This window comes from Antedon bifida, chromosome 4 (assembly GCF_963402885.1).
Source record: "Antedon bifida chromosome 4, ecAntBifi1.1, whole genome shotgun sequence".
In the NCBI taxonomy this organism is placed as follows: domain Eukaryota; kingdom Metazoa; phylum Echinodermata; class Crinoidea; order Comatulida; family Antedonidae; genus Antedon; species Antedon bifida.
In genome coordinates this window covers 15,692,763-15,706,933 of record NC_136229.1, presented here as the reverse complement: position 1 = coordinate 15,706,933, position 14,171 = coordinate 15,692,763, and the positions used below count along the sequence as shown (strand labels likewise).

The window sequence follows — 14,171 nt, the reverse complement described above, 5'->3', positions numbered from 1 at the left end:
AACCAAACTATTTGCAGTATGGAAATGTAGAAAACATGTATGTACCAATATAACATACATCTATACATACACCTTATAATTCATGATAACATATCTTAATCATCAAATTATCTAGTTTTGTTTTATTTTTCAATTTATACATTTATAGATCACCAAGATTTTTTTGTTTTGTTATTTGTTGCCATTCTACAGTTATTAACACATCTCATGAATCATTTAATATTTTAAACAATTTATATGTTACTAACATATGTATATATGAAAGTATTACAATACATGATCACTGTAACACAGTAACATACACAAGTCAATAATTTGCAGGTAAATTACCATTGCAAATATTAATGTATATACATCTTAACCTTTACACGTTTAATGCATTGTATCATTGTGGTTCACTACCACTATGTTCAATCTTTTATTACATAATTTCTAAACTTATTCTACCTTTTTTCATTATTTTCTGTTTTTTCCTCAATGATATCATAATGTTAACCTTAGTATCATACCATGTAGACACATTCATACACATTCATGATATACATAATGGTCACCTATTTATTATTTTTTTTAATATGATTTTCCTTAAATATTTATATACAATATAGATACTTTTAAGCATAATAATTTCAGTGCTTTTATGCCTACTAAATTTATTTCAATTGATGTGTTATAGAATTGGTGCTGTTCTTAATGTAATTTTTTGTAATTGCTTATTGAATTTAGTAATAAGACATTAGTAATCAGGCGCGCCTGTGTGTAGCGCATTTGCAGTAATACTTTATCATAAAAAATACTAGGCTCGTCGTGCATTATTCATTATTTCTGTTCTGATAACACATAATGCAGCCTGGTGTCGAGTCATGTGTTGTATGCTCGTACGTTTATTTTTATTTGTGATGGTTATCTCATTTTCAGTTATTACCGGGTAAATCCTGTAATGTTTTAATTGTTGCTGTTTTCTTATTCTTAAATTCTGGCTTTTGTATATTATTGTTTTCTCATCCTAATTCTGGTCAAAGTATACCTACACTTTATGAGAACAGCAAAGGTTGAATGCGTGACTAGATTCTTCTTAACTTTAAATGAAGCATTCGTCTTGTAGTATCTGCTTTGTTATTTTATTAATTATAATTGACAAGGTTCGTCGTCGTATTTGATATTAATTTATTGATTTAGGTCTTTAGTTTAATTGTAAAATCGCGTTCATGTTGTCAATACGAATTTAGATTTTACAAATAATAATTACTTCCTATGAGTTTTTTTCTATTGTAATGTAGAATTAGGCCTACCGTATTTTGTATGGTATTACACATTCAAATATACATTTTTAATATTGATTTGGAGTTTGCAGGGTTGTAACTTTAACTAAATCATAGACTGTATTACAGCATTAGTTCCCTTTCTGATCTATATATTACATTAAACCATTCCGCATCTATCAAATTATAACAATTTAATTGTAGAGTAAAGAAATAAAATATTGTCTCAGAGCCACCCCCCCCCCCCCCCCCGTTTTAATACGACACACAATTGTTATTCATGTTGACCAAATTTCGATCAAAAACAAAAATATTTAGCTGAACAACCTGTAATTTAAAGCAAAAGAAAATAATTTTAAGTGTCTTTTAGATAATGATTTTTATTTAAATGTATATTTTTTCTATTTAAATGAAATCATAATTTAATAAACTTGATTAAAACTACAAAATCTTAATTTTCCATGTTTTGGGGCACAAAACATCACTACGATAAGAACTCACTAAGATAGGTAATAGTACACCATTGGCTAAATAAGATGAGGATTGAGCACAGAAAACCACAAATACAACAAAGATGATGACTAACATGAAATCCTCAGTAAGACGAAGAAAAGAGATCGACCATATAAGTGTATAGGTTCATGGGTCGACCACGAAATATATATTATACACTAGTCACCGTCGAGTACAGACGTATCAAGTATTTCGCTCTCTAGGCCTCCTTTGTTCATTTGTTCGAACACGCTCACAGGCACATAGTTAAAGGGCCCGCCGAAGTTTGTGACACTTTAGCTGTTGGATCCTGAAGATTACTTGCAATACTTGTATTAGTACACTGTAGTATATTATTTTACTGGAGCCCTTTAACAATTTACTGTTGGCATACGGATTTTATTTGCGTTTCAACTACGCCGGAACAACTAGTACAACACCTGGCAGCCACACCTTAATACCATACAGGTGCACACAAACAACAGAGAATGCGGAAGTAACAACATGCTGAGTGAGTACTGTTTTTCATAAATATGCTAGGCCTTTTATAAGGCTATAATTACTGAGATAGGAGCCCTCGGATATACACGCTGATCTTAAAAGAAGTGAACTGAAAACAAACTTAAAATGATTGATATTGTAAGCTATCGTATAAGAATAGGGATGTACCACAAAGGGAAACGAACGATGACAAAGCATAATTGTAACGGGAAATCATATGGCAAGTTACCGATAGGTTTTAGCTGTGCGCTAAGGGTAGCCATCTTTTGTGCAATAACATTACTTATCTTAGCAGGAGACGTAGAGTCTAACCCAGGGCCTAGGCCTACCGGTGGTACTCAAACTCGGCAGTCAACTTTAGACGAGATAGCCAGAGAGCCTACATTAAAAGACATTCTTAAACAAATGCACGATATGAACGAAGAAATACAACAAAGTATAGCTAAAAATACAATTGAAGTCTCAAACAAAGTTGACAATTTGAACAGGAAAATAGACTCTTTAAATCAACGATTGAAAGATATTGAAGAAGAAAATAAACAAATCAGAGCCGACAACATATATTTACAAAAGCAAATGGACATCATTGAAGCACAAAGTAGACGTAACAACTTAGTTTTCTACGGCTTTACAGAGGAGGAAAAGGAAACGTGGGAAATAAGCGAACAGAAGGTAAGAAACTTTATAACAGACAAGCTTGGACTTAATGCAGAAAGCATCGCAATAGAAAGGGCCCATAGAATCAATACGAAAACAAACCCCAGACCCATTATAGCAAAATTTGCAAATTACAAGGAAAAAGAGAATATTTTAAAAGAGAGTAGATTATTACAACAAAAACGGAGAAAAAAACAAAATTACAGAAAAGATGAGCATAGAAGTGTCAGTGAGGATTATACCAGAAGAGTGAGAACAATCAGAAATAAACTACAACCAAAAATAAAAGAAGCTATAGAAAACAAGAAAAGATTTCGTTTAAGATATGATAAACTGATCATCGAAGGAGAGGCTTTTACCTACAATATTGAAAAGGAGGAATTGGTTAAACTATAGGGGTATGGCCAAGGCCCTAGCGATAGGAAAACAAATAAACGCACTTCATTACAGATCATAACTTGGAATGTGAACGGTTTACAGAATAAAATAAACGACTCTGATTTTGTGAACTATATTAAAAAATATGATATTGTATGTTTAGTAGAAACATGGACGGGGCCTGTAGAAAATTGTTATATAGAAGGATATGACTGTATTAGTAAGTTGCCCATAAGACATAAAGCAGGGGGTAGAAAGAGTGGCGGTATTATTATTTATTATAAAACAAATTTACACGTTAAAGAACTTCCCAGTACATCACATTATATATGTTGGTTATCTATCAAGCATAATTCTGAAAATATCGCCTTAGCAGTGGTTTATAGACCACCAGTTAATTCAACACATGCTATAAATTATCAAGATTTTTTTGGAACTATTTCTAATGACCTAACAAATTACAAAAAAAAGTTTGGAAATAATATATATGTGATGGGAGATTTTAATGGAAGAACAGGTACAATGAATGATTTTATTACAGATGATGAATGTCCACTCAATTGGGATAATGATATATATAAAGAAGATAATGAAATAGATAGTAATATAGGTGTTAGAAGTAATGAAGATCAAATAGTCAATGAATATGGAACTAATTTATTAAGTCATTGTAAAGAAACAGGGATGAGAATAGTAAATGGTAGGATAAATAGGGAATTTAGTAGGTGCTTTACTTTTTTAGGAAATTTTGGCAAAAGTGTTGTTGATTACATTATTACTTTTCCAGTTAATTTTGATAAAATAATAAGACCAAAAGTGGATATTAGGATAGAATCCGACCATATGCCTTTACATTTTGAAATTTTATTAGAGACTGAACAAAACAAAAAAGAAATTACGAACGATTTAAAAAAAGGAATCTGGAAAACACATGAAACATTTCAATGGTCCGAAACAAAGGTGAATAAAGCCAAGGACAAATGGAATGATGAACACATTTTCAAATTTCTTGATGATATTAATGAAAATATTGAAAAAAAGAATATTGATGAAGCCCTAATTAACCTTTATAGAACTTTAGAATATGTTTACATAAATTCAAAAAAACAAACACAAATACAAAAAAAATACACAAAATTGCCCAAGAATACATGGTTTGATCGTCAATGCATAAAAAAGAAAATTATTATTCGTAGCATTCTTAACAAATATAGAAAATACAAAACTAACACCCTATTAAATGAATATCTGTTAAAGAAAAGGAGTTATAAAAAATTAATAAAATTTAAAAAAAATAAACATAAAAATTCATCACAAAAAAAATTAATCCAGTTAATAAAGGAACATAACAGTACAAAATTTTGGAAAAACCTAAAAACCAAACGACAACAAAACGTGACAAACATTACACTTAAAAAATGGCATGATTACTTCAAAACAATGTTCCAAAAAACAAATAATACACAAGAAATCAATATAGAAGACGATAACGATAACAATTGCGAACATAACGATTGTTACAATGAAGAAATCAGCCGGGAAGAGGTAATTTATGCAATTAAAGCACAGAAAAGGGGTAAAGCTCCAGGTATAGATGGATTCCCAATTGAATTTTTTATTTGTATGCCAAATGCTGCTATTAGCGTAATTACGAAAATTTTTAATAGTATTTTTACCTCTGGAAATTTTCCCCAACAATGGGCAACAAGCATTATTATTCCTATATTTAAAAAGGGTAAAAGAGATCAACCAGCAAATTATAGAGGCGTATCCTTAATATCCACTTTAGGCAAGGTGTTTTTATACATTATAAGCAATAGATTAAGCAAATGGACAGAAGAAAATGAAATATTACATCAAGAACAGGGAGGGTTTAGAAAAGATTGTCGTACTATTGATAACATATTTATTTTAGACACAATTGTTAACAAATATCTCTCAAAAAAACGAGGAACTGTGTACATGGCGTTTATAGATTTAAAACGCGCTTTCGATTCTATTAGACACGATTTCCTTATAAGTAAACTAAGAAAATCTGGTATAAAAGGTAAAATAATCAAAGTTATAAAAACAATGTATAGTAAACTAAAAGGGCATGTAAAGGTTGGCAACAAAATTGGAGAATCCTTTAAATGTGAAGTAGGAATACAACAAGGGTCACCTTTATCTTCATTATTATTTAATATTTTTATTAATGATATAACTGAGTTATTACATACTGCTGAAAATCGAAACAAAATAAAAATTGATAACATAAACATTAATCACCTACTGTATGCAGATGATCTAGTTTTAATCAGTGATACAGTGTACTCATTACAAGATCTTTTAAATAAATTAGCATATTATTGTAATAGGTGGGGATTGGTAGTTAACATTGACAAAAGTAAAATAATAGTATTTAAAAAAAATGGAAAACTTAAGAACTACGAAAAGTGGAATTATCTTGGTAAAGAAATTGAAATAGTAAAATCTCTTAAATATCTTGGAGTCACTTTCGATTGTTCAGGAAATTGGGAAAAGGCCAGAGAACAAAATAATACACAGGCTAATAAAGCACTTTTCTCACTCAAAAATATAGTATATCAGAAATATGGACATCTACCAGTGAATATTTGGAACTACTTATTTGATGTTAAAATAAACCCAATTATACTGTATGGTAGTGAAATATGGGGAAAACTAAACAACAAAAAAATTGATGATATTCAAAATAATTTCTGTAGATATGTTTTAGGGGTCGGGAAATCAGCCACAAATGTTTCAATTAGAGGAGAATGTGGACGATTCTCTTTATCAATCGAAAGTGTACTCAATGTTATTCGTTATTGGGTAAGACTAGTAAATACACTGTAAAAAATAATTCGGATTTTACACCATATTTTCGTGTAAATTTGTTTCCTCCTTGGAGTAAACTCTCCTTTTCCTTCAATTTGGGTGTAAGTTTTTAAAATTGTGAGTACCTCACAGTGGGAAACTATAATATTCCCTTCTTTTGAGGTAATCTAATAAAGTTACACATTCGGCATGGGTAAAGTCCGACGGTTACACTACGAAAGGGGTAAACTTTCCCCGGAAAAGTTTCCCCCAATGTATTACCCTGGATTCACAAGTAAGTGCGGAAAGCATGCGATATGACGACTGTCGCGTGGAACAAGTCCATATTTTTAATAATTATTTTTATTTTGCATATAAGACCTATTTTTGTATCAGAAACTGTTTAATATACAGCAGAAGTAAATGTTATCATCCAACGGACTAAAAGATGAAAAAAATAAGGTAAGCTGAAAAGTAGGCCCTAGGCCTAGCCTAGTTAAATTTAGCCTAACTGGTGGGCTCACTGCACGCCCAGTGCACGAGGGTACTGTGAAGTGTAATCAGCCTCGCCTAGTAGGCTTGGTCTAGGCCTGATGACTTTTACATTGCTTAGCCTAGATTTCCGTATGAATACATTGTTTTTATTGTTATTTATTATTATTGTATGTCAAAATGTAGCCGACATGATCTAGCCCAGTTAGGTTGTTAGTTGATTATCTTTGATTTAAATTGTATTTTGCAGGTGACGGTTCAAGTAATTTAATAGAAGAATGTTTAAACAAATGGCCAGCTCACTTTACGTTAATTTATGTGTTTTTTATGCAAGTAGGCCTAATACATTTTCATTAAAAATAACAGATTTTGAAATAATATTTTAGAATAGAATAGTACATGGTAGGCCATATTTTATAAACATTTTTGTTAGTTTGAATCAATTTTGTACCTCTGTAAATTTATGTTTAATTTTGATCAATAAAAAATCATGTGATTTCTTAAATATATTTTTCTATTTTGTTTCTGTTTTTGAGGAAAACCAACTTAAAACCGACATTTTGGTGTAACCAGATTACCCAAAATAGTTGGTTGCTACTTTGCTGCCACCAAAAACTGGTGTAAAAAAACATTTCATTAAAATTTGGGTATTGTAACCCGAAATACCCGGGTAAAATTAGTTTTCCCTGGCCAAGGAAACATCCACTTTCCCAATTTTGGGTAACATTTCCCAGAGGGGGAAATCAAAGTTTACTCCACTAATTGGTGGCAGCCTGGTAGCACCCACTTTTAGGGGAAAACTAAGCATATATTTTTTACAGTGTATGAACGAGGACAAATATGCGAAGAAATGTTATAAATCTCAACTTCATAAAGCGCAAAATAATAGTAATTGCTGGGTAAGCGATGTAAAGCATATGTTATGCTCTATTGGTCATGGAAACATATGGTTTTCACAAAATAATGTCCTTGATAAATTTTATATAATTAATAAAATAAAAGAAAGGCTAACCGATATGGAACGCCAATCCTTTCATGAAAGCATAAATATTTCTTCAAAATTAAGATATTATAAAATGTTCAAAAACAATTTCGGAGTAGATGGATACTTACTACAGACCCTTGATACTAGATATAAGCGAGCTTTAAGTCAACTAAGACTGGGCACACTTCAACTAGAGGTAGAAAAGGGAAGATGGAAAAGAATAGAGCGCAGCAATAGGTTATGTAAAATATGTAATATAAATGAAGTTGAAGATGAATATCATTTTGTTACGGTTTGCTCTCGTTACAAGGAAATCAGAAAAAAATTTATACCTTCTTTATTTTTTGAAAATCCAAATACTTTTAAATTCTGCCGTTTAATGTCATCACAGGATCCAGTAATTATTGCTAATCTATCTAAATATATTTATCATGCTTATAAGTTAAGATATATGTTTTGCTTAGAGAACGAAATTAATTAATTCATTTATCTTGTGACCATAAATTGCTTTATTTTTCAATGTAATTATTATTTTGTTAATTACTAGGGGCCAGAGGCCTAAAGTTAATAAAGTCAGGCGATAAGCCTGAATGAATGAATGAATGAAATAGCCGGAGAAGAGAACGTGAAGCTAGCTGACTGGAGGAAGACTGGATACAGCTATGGAGTTAAAATTCTGGATTCTGGTCTATACGTCGTCAGAGAGGAGAAAGACATAAGTAAGTTCATGAACACATCGTAGCAACGTCATGAATCCTTTAACAGCTCTGTATATAGTCACAAATAGGCCTATTCCATGTTTGCATTGAATATTGTAAGTTCTCAGTTCCCGATTTATTGATCATATCTCATAGCCGGTCAAACACTGTTACCTTGATCATGGAGAAGCCCCTTATTTCTCTATAATTTTAAAAAGTCAACAACGAATATGTGATAACGAATGTCATCATACCATTTGATAAAGTAGAGAAATGCCAATACTTTACACATCGTATACATATTATAGTAACTACAAAATAGGCTACCAAGCTTAATTCATTCATTCAAGAATATTTAATCATTTCAAATATAATGGCAAATAACAATACATATGATTAAAACTGTTTTACTTCTCAAGAAGAAACAAAGTACCTGTACATCAAAAACATTTCAGAAAAAATGACTTACACCATAATAGTAAAATATAAACGTTATCAATAATTTTAAGATAAATACGGATTTTGCATTTTAAAGATCGTCAGTTAATTCCATATCTGTAACAGTTACAACTTACTACATTGATGTATTGATTAAATAGATATTTTATAATTCTTTACATTAAACAATACTAAATTGAAGAAAATGTATTAATATATATAGTAAATATATAAAAATCTTTACGTAATATTATTAACAAAAATAAAATTTATTAAATTATAGGTTTACCTATACAAAACATGATACATCTTCAATTGCTTTTCTCAATAAAAATGTTTCATTTAATTACACGTGATTACTTTAAATATTAAGTCTTCTCACAGTGGGTTAATGAGAGGCAAGTGCTGAATTTACGTAATTTCATGATTCATAATGTTTCATACAGAAATTAACAATGTTTATAAACCAGTAGTTATTTTAGTATGAAGCAGTTTTTATTAATATATTTTTATCATTACATAATTAGATTGACATTATGATTAAAAATATATAATATTAATGATCTAAATAAATCTTACCAAATGTGTTCATGTTTTATAAAAAGTCTGTATACAATATTAATATAGTTGTCGCTAAATATAACTACAGTGAAAAACAAGCTCATTAACTGTTCATTATCCAGATTATACAATTAACAAGATATAGAAAGCAACTGCTTCAATAACTACAGTATTCAATATTGAATATCGAAACGTTATTTTTTTTTTCCTTTTAATTTTTTTTTGGTCAATATTTAGTTAGTTATTACGGTAGTTTTCTTCTCGACAACTGGTGGTCAATGCTTAAAGTAATTTTTACTTATTGACTTACTTACACATTGTCTTCTTTTTTCTTATTTTTATAGTATATATATCTGTTCTTTTTGTTCAATGTGTGGAAAATAAATAAATGAAATAAACAAACGTGGCAGGCTATAGGCGCTTGACCTTTGACAAGATCGACTAAAATGTATAAATTTAATAAATTAATACTTAGTATTGTATATTCTGGAATAGCCGCTCTATAATCTCTCCTTATATCTATTTACACTTTTTATAAATGTTAAATTATTAATTTTATACTAACACATATCGAACAAAACATTTCAATCTTCTATCAACTAAAGCCGAAATATAGTCATGTCCCGGGACCACACTCTATTAGTCACCACGGATAGATTTTCTTCATCATTGCTTCTATGAATGGATGACTTTTGGGAGCAGGAACGCTAAGTAGACCAAACCCAGTACCGTTTTGATTTCGATCATTCGGGAAATGTCCTCATGACGTTTACACAAATGTGTCAAAATTCATCATCTTAGTTTCACTTACACATAAAGATAAAAATGTTTTTAAATTTAACTTGTGTGCAATTTACATGTAAACATAAACACAATTGTGTATTTCTAGTAAATTTACATAATATACACATATCAAATGTCTACTTTTGTCATCTTAATTTCTTGTTGAAAGTTTGGTTTGGGGGAATTGCAAGTAAACATATGTACTATAGTGTACAGATACGGATTAATGCACGAGTTGATAGGAATTATGAATGTTGCCGCCCACACATATATTTCATCTGGAATGTCCCACCTTTCCGTCTCTGAACAAATCCCCATCAGTATGACAGGGAACCAACAACAGAAATCGGTGAAAACTATTATACCTAATTTCCAAGCCCTTCTTGTTAAATCCTTTCGTCTTTTTATTTTGTTGGCAGTAGCTCCTGATCTCTTAACAGAGACGAAAATTGCAACATAACTCGCTGCGATCACAATAAAACCTAAACTATTGAATCCAATAAAAATGGCAATAGCATACTCCCAGCCTGGCCATCGACTTCTTGTTAGTGGTAGTGCAAGGCAAACACTCTGTTTCCCATAGTAGTTTCCCCCAAAATACGATATATTTATAAAGTCTAATGTGTTTGCAAGTGGGAGAAAACTGACAACAATCCAAACTAACCAACTAATACCGATAATAATTTTACATTTTGTACTGTTCAGCCGTTTTGTAGTGAAAGGGTTCACGATGTTAACTGCACGGTCAATGCTCAATATCGTCAATGTAGTTACAGAACATTGACCGGAGAGAGTAGAAATAGCACCGGCAAAGCTACAAAGGAAACTGCATTTCCAATCTCTTGCAACTTTCGCATACCGTCCTCTATAATGTATATCTGTACTCGCTATGATGATCAGATATACTGCCATCAGCAAGTCAGACACAGCCAGATTAGTAATGAGCATGGTTTGCACCTTATTAAAATCATTTTCATTTTTGTGCTTGTTATTAAACCTTCGTGATAAAATAACAATTCCATTACCAATGACAGATGAAACACCAATAACCAACATCAATACTCTTAACACTTCTCGTTTTAGTAAGTCTGCACAGGAAGCAAACGCATCTGTTGGTTCGCAGACATCAATGGCACCCACGAGACAACAAAGACTAAACAAATCTGAATATCTGAAATAATTAACAAACAAAAACCATAGTTGTAAAGTAATGTTATTTTGTACATCTAACCTGCCTCATATATTTTTCAGTTGCAGAACAGTTGCATTTAGCAACTACTTTTGTACGGATTGAAATCAGCGTAGAAGATGGCATCGAATATCTTAGCATTAAAGAGAATAATACAGTTCTGCAAAAATCATTGGTATGTCAACTCTCCCAATACTGAACTGGTTTCCCAGAAAGTATGGTATTCGGAATGTGTTTTTAATGGTAAAAATGAATTTTAGAATATTTGGACTTCAAGAGTTTCTGGTTTTCAGAGAGTGCCGTATTGAGACAGTATTCTTTTAATTAAAGGTCATAAAATATGAATGCGTGTACAGTTTCAAAAAACTAAATGTAGTAGGTGCTTGAACAGAAATAAAACAATATTTGTAAATGTATGGGTATTCAGGTCCTTTCAATACTCACAGTTCTGTTAAGGTCTTTAATTCTTCAAAGGTTCTATCTCTGTAATTCTGTAAATTGTTGTCCGTTAAGTTTCTACAAAATAATAATATAAACAACCCGTTAAAAGCACAATGATGTTAACAAATGAGTCGGCCAGAGATTGCGCAATGAATAATAGTTATATTGTTGATTGGTAGGTTAATTTTTGCTTGGTACGTTTAGTCGTTGGTCCCATGCACACAGATGCGCATATTGTCTCTTTCGGTTACAAAGTCCTATTTCATTCATACAAGATCGGATTCGCCATAAAACGTTCCAGTATCCGTTTTTTGTTTGTTTAATGTACAATATTTGTATTTAAATTAAGTTTTTAATGAGTTGGTTAGTTATTTAATCTATTCCTTTTGTGAATCATTTTGATAGTTGTGATTTTGTATTATATTTCCTGGAAGAACACAATCATAATTGTGAACGCGTTTCCGTTATAAAATAAAAATACTAATAATAAAGGTATAACAATTAATTAAATATTTAGACCTATGTTTACAAAAACAACTTTTAAGTTGTTTTTGTAAACATGGGTCTAAACATTAAAATGTTAAATAAATGATATGATTGTTAGGCAAACTAGTTCTGCCTTTGATTAAAATACTTCTTAGAAGCTGTACTTTGAAGCAAACTTTGATTCATCTTAAATCGTTTATATATTGGAAATGCGTATAATTGGTCAAACGTAAAATGTTCAAAACTTACAAAAACAAAAGGGATGAAGCAAAATAAGAAAATGCACCATAATCTATGGTAGTTATGTTGTTTGTATTTAAATACCTGTTGAAATAAAAACAATGAATTTAAATGAAAATGGTATAATGTCAATGATATAGTGGAATTAAGATGATGCAATTTTTAAAATGTATTAATGTTACAGGTACATAATAAATACTTTAATTGTACTTATTTGGATTTTTTTAAGCATGTTAATATACAAGTTTCTATGCCATAACCCCACAACATGCATTAGACCTACTTAAATTGTCTTAATATTTATGTGTTTTAACAGTTAATGTGTTTATTAAAAGTAAAACAGAAAACTTTATTATTAAATGATGCATTTGCATTAATGAAAAATTATTATAAAATATGTTAATTGGACGTCGACACAAAACATGAAGTCCTAATAATTTTAAAACATTTTGTAACAATTTGTATTTCACCTTATATAAAAGTGTTTTCAATATGTCCTGTTTAAAACTATAACAGGAGAAGCTAAACTACAGAACAATAAGAAAAAAAAAATTAAACTTTGAATCGAAGAATTAAATTATTCCAGGTCTTTTGCACCTGCAATACTAGAGCGCGAACTATTGAAAGAAACGCAGATATTTTGATTATTCAAATAATATAATATATTTGGGTGTTGGAGGAATGAAATTGAGAGATTGTGAAAATTTCGTAGAATATACACGTGTGTCATAAATCAATATTGGCACAAGCCAGGAGGTGCAATACCATTTATGCATTTATACATTAAACACACTAGGGCATAATAGTCTTTAAACTAGTTGTAATGTTAGTCAATTAGCATTATAAAAACAATTGGTCTGGTAGGCCTAATGTGCTAATTTGATTTGAGTACAAATACCTCCAAAGTAAACATAATACACAGTAAACATGCTATTTACTATATTGAAAACTTTTCAATTAGCATTATACACTTATAAAAAATTAAACGTAAATTTATAGGAAAGAAATTAGACTTAGTTCTAGACGCTATTTCGACTTAATATTGATAAAAAGATAAATGTATATAATATATACACACATGGCGTTTCATACGTGTACTGAAATACCTATTTTATTTTTTTATTTTATTTAATAGAAACTAACAGCGATAATTACAGGTTTGATACAAACAAAGCCAGGACTATTTAAAGCACCTTCATTGGTCCTAACATTGGTCCGAACAAGGGCTTCTCTCGTCCAGTGCCGACCTTGACCAGAGGAAACTAGAGGATACTAGATGTAAGGGCTGCCATATGAGTCAGCAATGCTGATTTCAAATGCCTAACGGGACCCCAAGATGGTCTCCCATTCAAGCTCTAACCAGGCCGGACGTTGCTTAACTTCGTTGATCTGACGAGATCCGGTGTTTCAACGTGGTAAAGCCGTATAAACGCCTACTGGTGGACAACAACATAAAAAAGACAAAACTAGACTTCGGGGAAGTTTATATACATCCTATAATATAAAAGTAATTATAAAAAAGTACCTACAGTTTTTGTAATGATGTCAAATCATCAAACGTCTTGGCTGTCAATGTACGTATTTGGTTATTGTATAATTTCCTTCAAAGAAATAAATTGTTAAAAAAATAATATGATGACAATTGTATTATTAGGCATATTATGGCTTTAGGGTTTGTCCGATACTCTACAATTAAATAAATTGTAAAAAAAATGTGATATTATATGTCAATTGTATTATTAGACCTATAT

The 14,171-nt window shown here is 30.7% G+C and overlaps 1 protein-coding gene and 1 long non-coding RNA gene across 3 annotated transcripts; one reads left to right on the top strand and one right to left on the bottom strand.

Moving 5' to 3' along the window:
- The first annotated feature begins 1,953 nt into the window (after window positions 1-1,953).
- LOC144839669 (uncharacterized) lies at window positions 1,954-11,473 on the top strand. 2 transcript variants are annotated; one of them, XR_013611776.1, is made up of 3 exons: window positions 1,954-2,265; window positions 8,132-8,303; window positions 11,316-11,473. It is a non-coding gene; the product is annotated as an uncharacterized LOC144839669 (long non-coding RNA). The 2 variants fall into 2 exon arrangements; XR_013611775.1 differs by lacking the exon at window positions 1,954-2,265 and having other exon boundaries at window positions 7,436-8,303.
- On the bottom strand, window positions 9,553-12,449 carry LOC144839668 (G-protein coupled receptor GRL101-like). Its single transcript, XM_078695124.1, has 3 exons — window positions 12,430-12,449; window positions 11,698-11,769; window positions 9,553-11,235 (listed from the first exon to the last, which is right to left on the bottom strand). The coding sequence occupies exon 3, from the start codon at window positions 11,118-11,120 to the stop codon at window positions 10,194-10,196; it is 927 nt and encodes a 308-aa protein (XP_078551250.1). The 5' UTR covers window positions 11,121-11,235; window positions 11,698-11,769; window positions 12,430-12,449; the 3' UTR covers window positions 9,553-10,193.
- Window positions 12,450-14,171: the final 1,722 nt, after the last annotated feature.

Coding starts and splice junctions, on each gene's coding strand:
- LOC144839668 (XM_078695124.1), bottom strand. CDS start 11,120: ATGTTGGTTATTGGTGTTTCATCTGTCATTGGTAATGGAATTGTTATT.